Source organism: Conger conger, chromosome 9 (assembly GCF_963514075.1).
Source record: "Conger conger chromosome 9, fConCon1.1, whole genome shotgun sequence".
In the NCBI taxonomy this organism is placed as follows: Eukaryota; Metazoa; Chordata; class Actinopteri; order Anguilliformes; family Congridae; genus Conger; species Conger conger.
In genome coordinates, this window is record NC_083768.1 from 36,140,486 (window position 1) to 36,155,037 (window position 14,552).

Here is a 14,552-nt window from a genome sequence, read left to right on the forward strand (position 1 = left end):
TCTCAGCCACAAGAAACATTATGAGCAAAGTTGGATAATTGTTTGATAACTAAGGTTGATTAAGTCTTACCTGCGGTATGCCATTTTGCCGTGTCCAATGGGCAGGCAAGCAGCAATGCTTTATTCACTTACTCGCTTTCAAATGGGGTCTCCAGCCAACAAAGAACCTGATTTTCAAAGACCTTTAGCGTTTGCAAAACCAACAACATGACCAGTGATTGGTTATGGTATATGTTTTGCACCAATCATTGGTTGGGTTATTTTGCATGTACTAAAAGTTATTAGATATGCTATAGGTAAGTCAGGCTTCAGTAAGTCAGGCCCCAAGTCTATTAGAAATCTGCGGGCACCAATCAGACTGCAGGCAGCTGAAAATCATCTAGAATCAAGACTAATTCAGGCTGTGCACAGATTAACTGAATAAATGTAAATAACTAAATTTTCCCAGCAACATGAATCTAAAAATCATGCTACATAATGGTGGGAGGGACCAGTATGTGAACATGACCTGTCAGATTGTGATAAAACTGCAACACGACCATTTCAGGAAAAGAAAATGCACAATCTTTATTTATAAATTAGCATGTGGGGATACAGGAAATATTAAAACAAAAATGTATAAAAACATTAAAATACAGTCGATGCAACAGTGGCCATTCTCCCTGGTGATTGGCAATCCAGTGTTTGGTAAAGGACGGGGATTAGGTGATGTCTTTAACGTGATCAGTTCAATCACATGATCTTGACTTAATACGATGATGAGCCAGGCCTTGCATTCTGTTTTGGCTGTAGTGTTTGCACAATGGCCTTCTACTGCCACCACACAGGCGACCTCTGACCTCAGCCTTCCTCCTCTCACCTGGTCGTCTCCTTCTCCTCCGCAAACATCACCTTTAGTCTAGGTCCCGTACCTCAAAATTCACCCAATAGAGACTTCCCAGAATACTCACTCCTCCAATTAGGTTTCTTAACCAAATCTGAAGACTCTGCATTCAAGCCAGGCTTCCCTCTCTCCTTCCCACCCAGTCCCATTTAAAAGCTGGGCTCCTCTACTTCCAGAAGAGGATGTTCCACAGCAGAAGCCAGCAGGGGTAGATGAACAGGGAGAGCAGGGGGTAGACCAGGGAGCCGTACAGGCTGTGGTCCAGGATGCCCTGGGAGATGACGGACAGGAAGATGTTCCAGCCATCCAGCAGAGACACCGGAGCCTCCTGGAGCTCCTGGTACAGGAAGACGCAGTAGAGCAGCGTGAAGCCGGGACTCAGAGCCACCATCAGGAAGGCATACAGCACCCTTGACGGGGGAGGAAGAGGAAGAGAATATTACCGCACTCACAAAGCACCTTCAACAGGCTAGCACCTTCAATTTCTGCTAAGTGCTAATGTAAATGTAATAAGAGAAGAATATTGCTACACTCATAAAGAGCACCTCAACAGGCTGGGAGGATGCCCAAATATTAGTGAGTGACATGTGTAACCCCCATTTACCCCCCCAAGTGTGTGTGTGTGTTACCTGCACAGGTGAGGGATGAGGGAAAACAGGTAAGTTTGTGTGAGAGAAAGAGAGTGTGTTTTACCTGCACAGGCGAGGGATGAGGGAAAACAGGTACGTTTGTGTGAGAGACAGAGTGTGTTTTACCTGCACAGGCGAGGGATGAGGGAAAACAGGTACGTTTGTGTGAGAGACAGAGTGTGTTTTACCTGCACAGGGAAGGGATGAGGGAAAACAGGTACGTTTGTGTGAGAGAAAGAGAGTGTGTTTTACCTGCACAGGCGAGGGATGAGGGAAAACAGGTACGTTTGTGTGAGAGAAAGAGAGTGTGTTTTACCTGGGCATGTGTGGGGTGACGAAGGCAGCGATGGGCACCAGTGTGAGGGCCAGGATGAATCCCAGGGAGAAGTTGATGAGGGCGGTGCATCCCAGCAGGACAGCCATGTACAGCACTGCCACCAACTTCAGCACCCTCCAGCCCTGCTCAGTGCCCTCTCCCGTCAGCACCCTGAGGAGAGGGAGAGAGTGTGCGCGCACATGTGACAGTGTGTGAGTGTGACTGAGTGTGTGTGTTGTGAGTGTGTGTCTGAGTGTGTGTGTGCATGCACGTGTGTCCCTGTGCTGATGTGTGTATATGTATTTCTGTGCATATCAGTGTGTGAATGTGTACCTGAGTGTGTGCTAACTGTATGTGTGTACCTGTGCATGTACACTCAGTGAGCACTTTTAGCCATTTATTAGATTTACTGGTCTTCTGCTGCTGTTGCCTATCCACTTAGAGGTTTGACGCATTGTGTGTTCAGATGCTCTTCTGCGTACCACTGTTGTAATGCGTGGTTATTTGCGTTACTGTCACTTTCCTGTCAGCTTTGACCCGTCTGGCCCTTCTCCTCTGACCTCTCATTAACATGTTTTTGCACCATTCTCTGCAAACTCTAGAAAACCAACAGTCATTCCAAGTCACTTAGATCACATTTCTTCCCTATTCTGACATTAAGTCTGAAAGCCAAACCTCTTGACCACGTCTGTATGCTTTTATGCATTTAGTCATAAAGTATCAAAATGAAACAAGGCATGGGGTCAAATTGACCCTAAATATAATAGAAGGCTTAACAAGCTGGTGCACAGGTCTACCTAACAAAGTGGTCACTGAGTGCGTACATGCCTGTACGCCTGTGTGTGCATACCTGTGAGTGTTGTGTGGCAGGGCCAGGCCGGCTGTGTAGATGGCGATGGCGGTCAGGACGACGGCCTCGGTTTCGGACACAGGGAAGTGCTCCACGGCGGTCTCCTGGGACAGCACGGGCAGCATGAACAGAGCCATGCCCGTCAGGTGACTGATCACCACCGGCGTCAGGACTGAGAGAACGCCGGTACTGGATGCCTGGCACACAGGGGGAGGGAGAAATTAAATGACAAGCAACTCCTAGCCAGTCTGTAAAGACACAATGACTGACACTGGGTAGGTACAAGCACACACACCTCTGATCAAAGTGTATGATCTAAAGCAGTAATATGCAGTAGCAGGGCAATACAAGCACAGTTACATGCAGTAGCACTTTAAGGCAGTCACAGTTATATGTAGTATCCGTGTAAGGCAGTCAGTTATATGCAGTAGCAGGGTAAGGCAGTCACAGTAATATTCATTGAGTGACTAACCTGCTCCCCCTCTGCAAGTCCATCTTCCGTGCCTGAGGCCAGACTCCCCAGCTGAACCCACAGGTCCAGTGCATGCACTGCAGTCAAGGACAACACTGACCATCCTGACAACAGCACTCTTACCCAGCATCCTCCTATGCCCTGTCCTCTCTCCCTCTCATCCCTCCACTGTCTCACTCAGATCTTCTGTCCATTTCAGCCATTCCCAGCCACCCAGAACAACACCACCCTCTGTCCTTATCTTTCCAGGTTCAGCTGCAGTGCACCAAACACACACACATTGAAATCGGATTGGCCCAGAATCCCTGCTTTAGTAATGAAGAACTGTCAGGAAAATGAAAAAGGTGATTAAATTGAATAAAAGCTGCGATATGGGCACACTCAACCCCACCCCACTCCACCACAGCCTTCTTTCGGTTTTAGGGATACTCGGAGCAGCAGAATTAAGGTCAGCAGACCGAAGGCCGGCATATAGTAACCGATGGAGACAAAGCGAGACAGCGACGGCAGCAGGTAGAAGAAGTAGGACTGATGCAGCCGCTCCAGCAGGTTATTCAGCTTTCGGAACATTCCTTCCAGCAGCCTAAGAAACACACACACACAGCATTAAAACTACATTAAATGAATTCAAACATCCACATAGTGAGTGTTCAAATAACATAACATAATGGTGAGAACAGGCCATTCAGCCCGGAAATGCTTGCCTTTTCCTACCACTAAGTGTACCTACTGCTTAGTTTGCCTGGTCCTGAACCTACTCCACTTTTCACTCACAGTCCTGCAGTCAAGAACTTGTTCCCAGTCTACATTACTTAAATTTGACTGCATCTTTCTAAAAATCCTGGCTTTAGAGGAGCCCCTCTAAATTTCGATCAGTGGCAAGTATACATGCATTACAGTTCCTCACTAGCAAGTATACATGGGTTTCAGTGTGTTGCTAGTGTTGTGCAGATCGCAGGCCATTAGTGTCAGTGCTTCACACAAGGGCACACCCCCTGTGAAATAGGGCTGCCTTGTCTAAAAGGACACTCACTTCCCGATGGTAGTGGCGTCGGTCTTGTACTGGCGGAAGCTGTTGATGCCGCGGACGGAGACGGCCTCGATGTGGTACCGCAGGAAGAGGCCGTGGTCTCCCCAGGGCCGCCCGCTGGCCTGCTTTAGCACCATCAGCAGCATGGTCTGCACTGCGTGGTTATACCCTGAGGAGGTGTCCCAGTCATTCCTCTGCAGCTGGGGGAAATTCTGGTTACAGTAGACCCCCTACAGTACACCACCAACATCACTAGCACACTGTATAACATCCTCTTGTGGAGTACATTACATTACAGGCAGTAGCCCTTGGTGATTGCAGGTAAGGTGCTCAGCTCTTACCTTCCCCTGGATAGTACACAGCACGCCGATTTTCTGGCAGAAGGCGTAGAAGAGGTTGGCCAGGTCCAGGTTGGGCAGCTGCCCGTTTAGCCCCTCCAGCACCAGGTCCAGACTGGTGACCACATCACTGCTGAGCTCCAATGACATAGCTGCCTGTATGGAACCTGCCCTGCCATGCAGCGGTGTCCAGCTCATCCCTGAGTACACACACGCACCATGCAGAAACACATGACACATGATACACACAATACATATGCACGGTACACACACACAAAACTTTCAGTTATAATTGTTATGCAGTGATACAGCTTCCTTACAAAGGAACACGACAGAAATTATATGGCAGAGTAAGAATGGGCAAAGCCCTGACACAGACATAACAGGACAGCTGTGGAACGCACCGGTAGTGTTGGTGTGATGGTAGCCCTCAAGCCAAGCCTGCATCCCTATCAGATCATGCTCATTCACCAGGAAGATGATGTCCTTGGCCCAGTAAATCTGGCCTGCAGATACAAAAGCAACACACAAATCTGTATACACTAAACATACAGCATGTGCGTGTCTGTAACTGTGTGCGTGTGTGTGTGTGTGTGTGTGTCTGCAATGTCTGTTTCAGCCAGTCCCTCTCACCCCTGAAGTACTGTGCCAGACCCAGCAGGAGCCCCACAGCCTGGTTGTTGCTGTTGCCTGGACTGCAGGGGGCGCTCAAAACCAGGGCTTCGGTGCGTGGGCCACGAGGGGCCCGGAGGATTCCGTACACATTTGTCCCGTGCACCATCTGGTGGGCAGGGCAATAAGGAACAGGGATTAGTTCCAGTATGAGACAAGAAAACAAGAGGGAGAGGGCTTTAGGGGGGGAAAAAAAGAAAAAAAAGATACATATGAAGACAAATTTATAATAAGGACATTAAGTATTGTATAGGCGTGTACACGTTTCTTTAGTCTTCAGGTGTACACTCACGTATCTCTCCTTGTTCTCATCAGGGAAAGGCAGGGTGCGAGAGAAGCTCTGTGTGAAAACCTCCAGACCCCTTGATTGCATGGCTTTCACCAACCAGTCTACTGGCATCCCACTGTGAGAGTGAGAGACATAAAAATAGTCAGGAAGAAGCTTTCACAATATCCTTTTCCTTGGTTATATTCTGATGAACATTACATTCATGTTAAGAATGAAGGATTGCTAAGATCTTAGATTAATTCATCATTGACCATATTCAGTTTGAAAATATATTTGACTTTGGGGTGTGAGAAACAATGTGGAGAGACCTGAGGAGGTCCTGGAGGTCCTGCCCTTCTGTTTCATCAGGAAGCGGGAAAAAAAGAATACTCACTCTGCCTTCTTCTTGTGAGCAGCGAACTCTCTGGCGGTGGCAAGGGCCCTCTCGCCTGACCCAAACTTCTCCTCCACCATGGTGGACCCCATGGCATTCTCAGACATGTAGGTACGCAGGGTGAAAGGCTCAAACGCAAGGCCCATGAACCATGCCACGCCCGCGAGGTAGCACACCACACTGAATGGAACAGGTGGGGAGAGCGAGAGAGCGTGAGCGACAGAGAGCGGGGGAAGGAGAAGGAGAGAGAGAGAGCACGATGGAGAAAAGACATCATTTCAATTAAATGACCCTAGTAATGTCCAGATGACATTCTTAGCTATGGACAAAATGTTTTCTCAAAGGAACACTTGAAGAGGAAGAGTTCCATCATGCATAATGGCACATCCTCCAGGTGACCCAGCCAGACTCACCAAAGGGGGGTGTTGAGACGGGTAAGGAGGTTGGTCAGGGCCCTCCTGCGATTGGGATCTGACAGCAGACCCATCCCTCTGGTCTTTCTGAGCAGATACAAAGCAGGGACCTGGAGACGACACACACCACACCAATCCAGCTGAAGCACCTTCTGCTGTGTGGAAACTGCGTGAATTTAAATCCTGCCATGCCCTTATAAGGTTTCATCACGTGCTTAATTTATCACGTCAATCCTGCTTTCCGACTTGTCAATTTGAGTCGTAAGGAAATGATTTCGAACAGGGGAAACTATCAATAGTGTTAACAAATCAGTGATCCACTACGGTAATGGCTATATTACTAATGAGAAACAATGAAAGTAGTATGATGTTCTCAAGCCACTTACTTATGTGAGAAGACGAATATATTCATGGGGATGGTAAAAAGGGTGACATTTAGCAGGAGTAACTTTGGCTAATGTTAATGTCCCTGTGAACGGGTTGTCGCCAAGTCTTCGGAGATACCCATGGTATACATTGTGCGGTATAAATGGCCGGCAACAAAAATAGAATTTAAAGGACTCCAAGAAAGCAGGTGAATTTAAATGATTAGGTGATATGAACGCCCTGCTTTACCCTATTCGATTTAAAAGCTTGCTCGCCAGCTAGCTAACAGCGCAGTGCTACATCAGGTACTCGTGACATCTAACTTCTTCTAACAACCTACATAATTTATGGTTACTTGTTTGTGAACCGAACACACAACGCAAATAAATTGTCCTAAATGTCTTACCTTCCAAACCGAACAGCACGCCGAAGCAGAAAACACCCAACAATGCAGCAAGTGCAGTCAGTTCTTGTTTCTGGTTTCCAGTCGGAACAATTACGATTCGGACCCACTTCCGGTAGAATACCGTAAACATCCTGGAAGTTACGCTACAGAAAATCTTTGGGTACGCGGGTGGACTAGAGGAATTCGGCCAGTTTCTTATTACACTTAAACTTTTTTTTCTCTCATGATACCATAGTATATCCCAAGGTGTATGGCAGGGCTAAACACTTTTTAAATTGAAATAAGAAAACTGAAAAGCAGAACTCCCAATATCTTACTTTGAGGTACAGACATTTATATTGTGCGCCTATATTCAAGAGATGCTCTGCAAGATTCACAGTAGATCGTAGAGTAGAGTAGAGTAATATCAATTGCACACACAATTCTGGTTAATTAACTGACACAGGTGAAGAACAAATATACTCACAATTTATTTTGTGTATTTTATCAAATGGACAAAAATGGATTGAACACATAAAAAATATACAATTACAAAACAAATTGCCAAACCACACATTCTCCCTGGATACCTTATGAGGAAACAGGTGGACTCTCGTATCAAAAGAAAAACTTGATTTTATGTCCAAATGACATAGTCTTACTTTAAATACCCATTTCAAGTGCAGCTATGTACAAATGTACTGCTGGCTCAATTGACCAAGTTACCAGAAAAATTATTTTCAGGATTTGCAGTATTATATGATCGACACTCAATTCCCAGTCGGGGTCTGGACCCTTCTGCCATTTTACAAGTTACTTTCACAACTGTCTGAATCCCTCACCAGAACAAGTTATGAAATACAAACACAGTGATTCACCCATTCATTAACAACTGTGTGCATCACTGATCCTTCTAATGCAGAAAATGAAATGGATGCCTTATATTCTTTGTTCCTAGTGATCCTCATGCTCTAGCTTCAGCTAGAGGATCTACTTTATATCTAAACTTCTCTTCCATAGCAGTCACTCATTCTCTCACTTGGTTTTTCTATCCTTCCTTAACACATGCCCCCCCGGTCATTATTCCCGTTCCCTCTCCCCAGATTTCCCCTCAGTCCCTGGTCAGAACAGAGACCTCCTGCAGATGCTGCCTGACCACACTGTCCAGCACATCGCTCAGACCCTTGCAGGCCGTCATGGCCGCCTCGATGAGGGGGTCCAGGTGGTCCTGGTGCAGACGGGCATCCATCTGCAGAAGGGCGATCTGGCCGCTTCGGGGCAGCAGAGCGAGGGCCAGCGAGGTGCCCCCGCCACTCTCCTCCGCATGGCACAGGTCCGCCAGGGGTGTGTCCTCCACAAAGCCAGCGCTACACGCACACACGTAGTCCCGCATGGGGATGCCTGCATCAATCACCGCCAGGGTAGCAGCATTCACACAGGCACTGTAGTTCCCACCATCTGACTGCAGGATCTGAGAGAGGGAGAACAGTTTCTAGTTTTCTACCAGCAATTACAAAACTGATTCATCATACTGTATATAGGTTTACAGGTTGCACAATTAGCAGTGGTCCTCAGATTCACGTCCTCCAAAGGGCAAAATTTCACAGCTATCTGTTAATTATAATATGTTATGCATGACCGTTTTGAGCAGGTGGAGGCCACAGAGACAGTTCTTTCTATTGCAGTTTAGTGAAAACTAAGTACTGTTTAAAACAAATTAAATTATGGTGCTGGAGGGTTAAGTGGCCAAAAAGATTGCATAGACTTCTACTGTGTCTAAAGTACAACAGAGTAGCATCCAGTAAAGCAAGTATCAGCAATATGGCAATAATAATATTATTATTAACCTTGACATAGATATCGATCTGGGAGCGAGGGTACAGTTGGGTCAGTACAGCTGCCTCAAAGGTCTGCTTGAGGTGAAGGCTCATCTCGCTTGACTTGCGATCACCGTGGGGTCTCCTCTTCCTCTCTGCTGTGCTGAAGGTAGCCATACTGTACTGGCAGTTGATGACAGCACGGTCGTGTAGGGTCTTACTGCGAGAACCACGCACCTGAGAAACAGCATAGAGATTTAGGTGTAACCTTGTAGATTTCACAATTCAGTTTTTAGTTTACTGAAACTGCTGTACCAATGAGTGTTTTCAGTTCTTAACATAGCTAGCTAATTAATTAAATACCATCACGCCATGAACTTTTGGGCTATTTTCATATGTGGATTTCATAACTTAACAGCCATTTTTTTCCTGGCACCAAGCTATCCCAACATCCCATGCGAGGTATATGGGCAGGTAGCTGAGCCCAAACTGCATGTCACTTTTCTGACTAGTTGAAAAAGCTTTATTGACATGCTAGTGGCTAACGTTATCTAGTCGGCTAATATAGTTAGCTAGCTTACCTAACATGAGAACGTCGCTGATTGGAATATTCAATACAGTAACCTAGCTAGGTAAACAGTTTAGCTAATTTAAGAGTTATCAACAGGAGTTCAAACTACATAATATGTTGCCATCTAGACAGTCATGTTAATTCAAATTTCGATCGTCCATTCCCTTATCCGTCATCTTACCTCGTGAGGGCCGTACACCACCGCCAAGGCCTTGGTGTTCCCCTGCTCGATATAGGCTGATCCATCGGCCTGTGCAAAAACACCCATGCGGGCTTGCACTTTTCGCAATTCGGAGGGTTTCCTCCCGTCCAGTCGGTATCCCTGGTCTGACAACAGTTCCAAGCCGGCCATCTTTGCGACCAACGAGGTACGTAAGGAATGAACTTTCACATGCGCACGTGTAGTTGTAAACTACAATACCCACAATACAAATGCATACGGCGCCTCGGTTGTCGATATTTTAGTTTGCTGACCGTTAACTTTGCTGCACAAACCAGAAAAACACTACTCTTTCAAGATACTTTCATGTTAAAATTATATTTATTTAACCGTGGAACGCTTAAAATAATTAGTTTAAATAAAGTAATAACTTGTAAACTACGGTATCAAGTATCTGCAGAGAGGAAGTGGTGGGAAATATGTTGCAACGGAAAAGGAAATGATGTAAGACAATCTCGTTACTGTGGAAACGGATCATGCAGTGGAGTGACGCGGAAGAGGCGATGAAAAGTAAAAAACTGGTATGCCGTAATTATTTTCAATGAATGTAGATTTCAGCTGATATTGATGCTAAATATACGTTCCTATATATACATAGCACGCAGTTTAAAATGGTAACGTTAGCTTGTTAGCTAACTTACGATTTTTAAGCCTCGAAAGTTTTATCATACTAAGTTAGCTGCAGCTATCATACTGGCTAGCGTTTGTTAACTCAGCTGTATGGACATCGCCACTCGGCAAGTTAGCTCGTTACCTAATAATGAGAACATATCGAACAGGGATATGAGATATGTCCGTTTTCTATAAAACTACAGTGAACGGAACGCGTTTTATTCATTCATAATTTCACTAAAAGATTTCCTCTCCATTACAGGACTCTTGCGTTTGATGACAACCATGCAGATATCCTGGTTTGATTCTGAACATTGGGATGGTAACTTTAATTTCAATCTTCTTGGAGTGTGCCGACCTAAAATTGGAGACACCGGGGTTCTTAAACATACACTTTGTTTTGGGGGAAACCAGATAATCAGCCACATGGAGAGCAGCGACGTAGACATTTTCTGGACATTTTCGTAGACGTAGGTTTTCTGGACATCTCTGCTGATGTTCTGGCTGCACACATATGGGCGTGGGGAGATAGGTCGTTGTATAATTTTTCTAATTTTGCTCCGTTTCGTGCCGTATCTCAGTGCGCGATGCTCCAGGCTGGATCTTTGCATCTCCTGTGCCTCACGGCCAGCAGCGGCGTGCCTCTCTTCTCCCGCGGCGTCTCCAGGCAGCTCCCGTTCTCTGTCATCGGATCTCTGAACGGTGTGCACATGTTCGGCGGGGGCCAGGGGGCGGTGCTGTCCTGTTGCGAAACGGACAGCGGCGGCCGCGTGGTCTGGAAGGTCTTCCAGGAGAGCGTAATGCTCATCGCAGTGAATGGAGAGCAGGGCGGTGCCGTAGACGACTTTCAGCTGCGCCGCCTGCTGGAGAACACGTGGAACTGTATGGTGCTGGTCCTGGGGCAAGATGAGCTGGTGAACGCGCGCAACGTGGAGCGCCTGAAAAGGGACCTGCGTTCCTGCTACCGGCTCATCGACCTCTTCCTGGAGGGCGCCGGTGACGGAATGGGGGACCTGACGCACTGCGCCGACTGCCTGCTGGTCCCGCAACCCGGTCCACTGCAGGAGGCCTTGGACACCTTCACCCAGGCCTCCGAGAGCGAGTTTGGCTGCCTGCTGGTCCACGGCAAGGTTGTGGTGGCTACGGAGAAGTGGTGGCGTCTAGCGCCGCAGGAGGTGGTCCTCCTGTCCGCCCTGGTGCGCACCTTCAGCGGGTCTTCCTCTTGCGACCACCCCGTGTTCCTGCCACAGGGCAGCCCCACCGTGCCTCTCCGCCTCCTCCGTTTCCAGCTGCTGCCGGGGGCGGACCTGTGCGTGCTGTGCGGCCCCGCGCCCTCCCTGCAGACTGCCGAGAGCCAGCTGGTGGCGCGCTTCTGGTGCCCCCTTGTGGAGACGCTGCGCGGCTGCCTGGCTCTCTCAGGGCGGTGCCTGCCGGGTTCCGTGAAGCTCCACGGAGACGTCCTGGGCCTGCTGCTCATCAACCGGGAGTCCCGCCGGGCCGTCTCCACAGTGACGCCCGGGGACACCCCCCCCGGCCGGCCCCGCCCCGCCCGGTGCCGGGAACTGCTCCGGCTCTTCTACGTTTTCGCGGCGACGCGGTACTTGGGGCCCGAGGAGGCGGGGGTGCCGGGAGAGAGGCGGCAGGGTGACCCCCTGGAGGAGGACTTCACCCTGGGCTTCTCCCACCAGCCTCTGCAGTGTTACCTGGTGACAGAGGAGTGTAAGCTCTTCGGCCTTCAGACTCCGCAGCACCAGCTGTACCTGCTGATGCCCGTCTCCGTGCCCACCTTCGCCCTGCGCTCCCTGGCCACCCGCACCCTCTCCGCCCTCACCAGCAGCACCGGCTTTTAGGGGGCACAGGTGCCCTCTATGGTACTCTTCTAATACTTGAATCAGAAATTACTTGCAGGTGTAGGCGCTTGTGTGCCCACAAAGCAGTACAGTCACAGACACTGTAGGTCCAGGTACAGCATTTGGGCAGGGAAAAGTGTGTGCTCAGTGTGTGTTACTGCTTATAACACATTTTGACAGGTTACAACTGCTCTTTGAGGAAAGTGATGAGCTATTGGCAAGTACTGTTTTTTTTTTTTTTGTCAGAACACTGTTTTTCATCGTGGCTATAGAGTAAAGGAATATCTCTTTGTGTTTCCTTACAGCATTTATTTCAATGACATCCGGATTAATTGTGGATGTTATTTTATTGTGGGGTTTTTTGGAATCTGAATTAATTATGTTTTTGATTGAATGTAATGTAATCAAAGTATTTGAAATACTGAATAAATCTGTTATACCCTCTTTTCATGTTTGAACCCTCTTTTGATATGTGTGAACAATGTTTGAATTTAGATAAATAAATATAAATTATTTCCATGTGTCATTGAGGCCTGATCTGTGATTTGAAAAAAAAAAAAAAAATACGATAAGATTCTTCAAGCTGTACTTGATTGGGTAGTCACGGCATGCCTCCCTCTTGTGGGAAAATATGGAAATGCTTTAATCTTAAATTTTATTGATTAAAAAGATTTGTCTGAGAAGGCAAAATTAAGTGATACCTTGTGCACAGTGTGTAGGTAATTTCATCACAATGTATTCAGGGTTGCATAACGGTTAAAAACTTTTGACCAGGAAGCTGAAGATTTATTTCATACTTGGGCCAATGTAGTGGCCTGATTAGGGAGTTTAACTTCATACTTACAAAAGTTCCTTTGTGGTTTGGCAAAAGGTAGATGTAGGTCAGGACTTTTGAGATTGAAAGCAGCACATGGTCTGATGTCATAAAACTGTAAAGAATGTATTGGATTTTCACCCACTTATCTTTAAAATGCTATAAAATACTCTTTAACTGATAAAAGTGAATATTTTTCGTTGAACATTTTCTCAAATTAAAATTATTTGTCTTTGAAGTGTAAGTGTTTTGCCTTTTTCAACCTTATTTGTTCCCTGCTCTCTTTTTCTACATGTTTCTTAGTCATAGTCTTGCATACAGTGCCTGTTTTTGCAGTTCTGGATCTGGATGTGATCCGACAGCTGTGAACCTGTTTTGTCCTGTTCCATCTGATTTTTTTACTGGACAGATATTCAGAATGCTAGTGTCAGCATGTGAAAAGCAAGGATTGTGTCTAACTGATTCAAGTTTAATGATTTAACATGTATAAGCATTTCTTGGTACTTGACATGCTGAAAAGCAAGACTTTAGACCTGAAGTAATAGTTCATAAAGGCTAGTCACTGTGTGACGTAGAACTGACATCAGTTAATCTTAAAGTCTGAAACATGTGCATTTAACAATAAGTTCTGCAGTAGTTTTAATGAAGTGTGTGTGTGTATGTGTGTGTGTGTGTGTGTGTGTGGATGTGTGCAAATCTTTAAAGGTTGTCAAACTTTATCTTTACTATGTACTTGCACTCTGCTGCATTGTCAATTACCATTCTGTACCACTGGATCAAATTTGACCTGGAACAGTATGTTTGTTTATGGTGTAGCAATGTTAAAAACATCACATTTGTAAAATTTCCACATTTATAACTATATCATTGTCTCATGTTTCATTTCAAAAAGTATGGTTGTTTCAATAATATTAATTTAGACTCAAACACAATAGGAGGGTTAAACAATATTATCCACTGATTTTGCTCAACATTTATGGAAACAATTTAAATTAATTCTGTGCAGTGACCACTGCTCTACTTTTTGGGAAATGGACATGTGATGATCATTCTTATTACAGGCATGGTCTCAATACACAAACAAAACCATGCACAGCTGAGAATATGAAACTTCTCTCATCTGTCAGTGAGATGGCTTGTCATCCCTGAAGTATCTGTATGTGAGTGGTGAACTGTACTACTACTGCTGTTACCCAGCTCTGATGTGAGCAGTCACCCCAGAGAGTTGCCAGGTGTCCTGTGTCTTCAACAAACACTTTGACAGCTGTATCCTGACCTCAAAGACTGGGCGCCCTGCTCTCCAGAATTCACAGAATTCCAGAACCCAGCATGCTCTTGGGTGAAGGCTACTGAAGCCTGCTCACAGGAATGCACTGCTGCCCAGGGTCCAAACTGGGAGAACCACAAACATATCCTCAATCATGTATTTCATAGGGTGATTTCTAGAAAAGAAGTGCTGGACTGAGTGAACATTGCTAAAATAAACTGTAAAAGATTGATGCTGTTAAAACGTCAACAATAGGCTATGTTTGAATGTACACTCAGTGAGCACTTTATTAGGTATTTATTACATATTTTTTAGATTATAGGTCTTCTGCTTCTGTAGCCTATCCATTCAGAGGTTTTGACACATTGTGTGTTCAGAGATGCTC

General features: G+C 46.2%; 3 protein-coding genes across 6 annotated transcripts; 1 reads left to right on the forward strand and 2 right to left on the reverse strand.

Moving 5' to 3' along the window:
* Window positions 1-541: 541 nt before the first annotated feature.
* gpaa1 (glycosylphosphatidylinositol anchor attachment 1) lies at window positions 542-7,138 on the reverse strand. 2 transcript variants are annotated; one of them, XM_061255244.1, is made up of 13 exons: window positions 7,038-7,138; window positions 6,266-6,375; window positions 5,853-6,032; window positions 5,483-5,594; window positions 5,152-5,299; window positions 4,923-5,024; window positions 4,522-4,718; window positions 4,184-4,380; window positions 3,579-3,733; window positions 3,151-3,221; window positions 2,679-2,875; window positions 1,829-1,999; window positions 542-1,293 (listed from the first exon to the last, which is right to left on the reverse strand). In XM_061255244.1, the coding sequence occupies exons 2-13, from the start codon at window positions 6,337-6,339 to the stop codon at window positions 1,050-1,052; spliced, it is 1,848 nt and encodes a 615-aa protein (XP_061111228.1). In that variant the 5' UTR covers window positions 6,340-6,375; window positions 7,038-7,138; the 3' UTR covers window positions 542-1,049. The 2 variants fall into 2 exon arrangements, with proteins under 2 accessions (XP_061111228.1, XP_061111229.1); XM_061255245.1 differs by lacking the exon at window positions 7,038-7,138 and having other exon boundaries at window positions 6,266-6,419.
* Window positions 7,139-7,494: 356 nt separating this feature from the next.
* Window positions 7,495-10,016, reverse strand: exosc4 (exosome component 4). The gene is made up of 3 exons (XM_061254588.1): window positions 9,586-10,016; window positions 8,864-9,070; window positions 7,495-8,487 (listed from the first exon to the last, which is right to left on the reverse strand). Exons 1-3 carry the CDS (start codon window positions 9,754-9,756, stop codon window positions 8,128-8,130), a joined length of 738 nt encoding a protein of 245 aa, XP_061110572.1. The 5' UTR covers window positions 9,757-10,016; the 3' UTR covers window positions 7,495-8,127.
* A 42-nt stretch (window positions 10,017-10,058) lies between these two features.
* On the forward strand, window positions 10,059-12,605 carry fuz (fuzzy planar cell polarity protein). 3 transcript variants are annotated; one of them, XM_061254587.1, is made up of 3 exons: window positions 10,059-10,145; window positions 10,499-10,706; window positions 10,818-12,605. In XM_061254587.1, the coding sequence occupies exon 3, from the start codon at window positions 10,824-10,826 to the stop codon at window positions 12,084-12,086; it is 1,263 nt and encodes a 420-aa protein (XP_061110571.1). In that variant the 5' UTR covers window positions 10,059-10,145; window positions 10,499-10,706; window positions 10,818-10,823; the 3' UTR covers window positions 12,087-12,605. The 3 variants fall into 3 exon arrangements, with proteins under 3 accessions (XP_061110571.1, XP_061110569.1, XP_061110570.1); XM_061254585.1 differs by having other exon boundaries at window positions 10,499-10,558; XM_061254586.1 differs by having other exon boundaries at window positions 10,499-12,605.
* The last annotated feature ends 1,947 nt before the right edge of the window (window positions 12,606-14,552 follow it).

Bases quoted from the DNA above. Each gene is read 5' to 3' on its own strand.
- gpaa1 (XM_061255244.1), bottom strand. From the start codon at position 6,339: ATGGGTCTGCTGTCAGATCCCAATCGCAGGAGGGCCCTGACCAACCTC. The intron at 6,033-6,265 runs GTGAGTCTGGCT...TGTTCCATTCAG, and splicing joins CGTCTCAACACCCCCCTTTG to TGTGGTGTGCTACCTCGCGG. The intron at 4,381-4,521 runs GTAAGAGCTGAG...AATTTCCCCCAG, and splicing joins TGTGTACTATCCAGGGGAAG to CTGCAGAGGAATGACTGGGA.
- exosc4 (XM_061254588.1), bottom strand. From the start codon at position 9,756: ATGGCCGGCTTGGAACTGTTGTCAGACCAGGGATACCGACTGGACGGG. The intron at 9,071-9,585 runs GTAAGATGACGG...GCTGTTTCTCAG, and splicing joins TGGTGTACGGCCCTCACGAG to GTGCGTGGTTCTCGCAGTAA. The intron at 8,488-8,863 runs GTTAATAATAAT...TCCCTCTCTCAG, and splicing joins AGATCGATATCTATGTCAAG to ATCCTGCAGTCAGATGGTGG.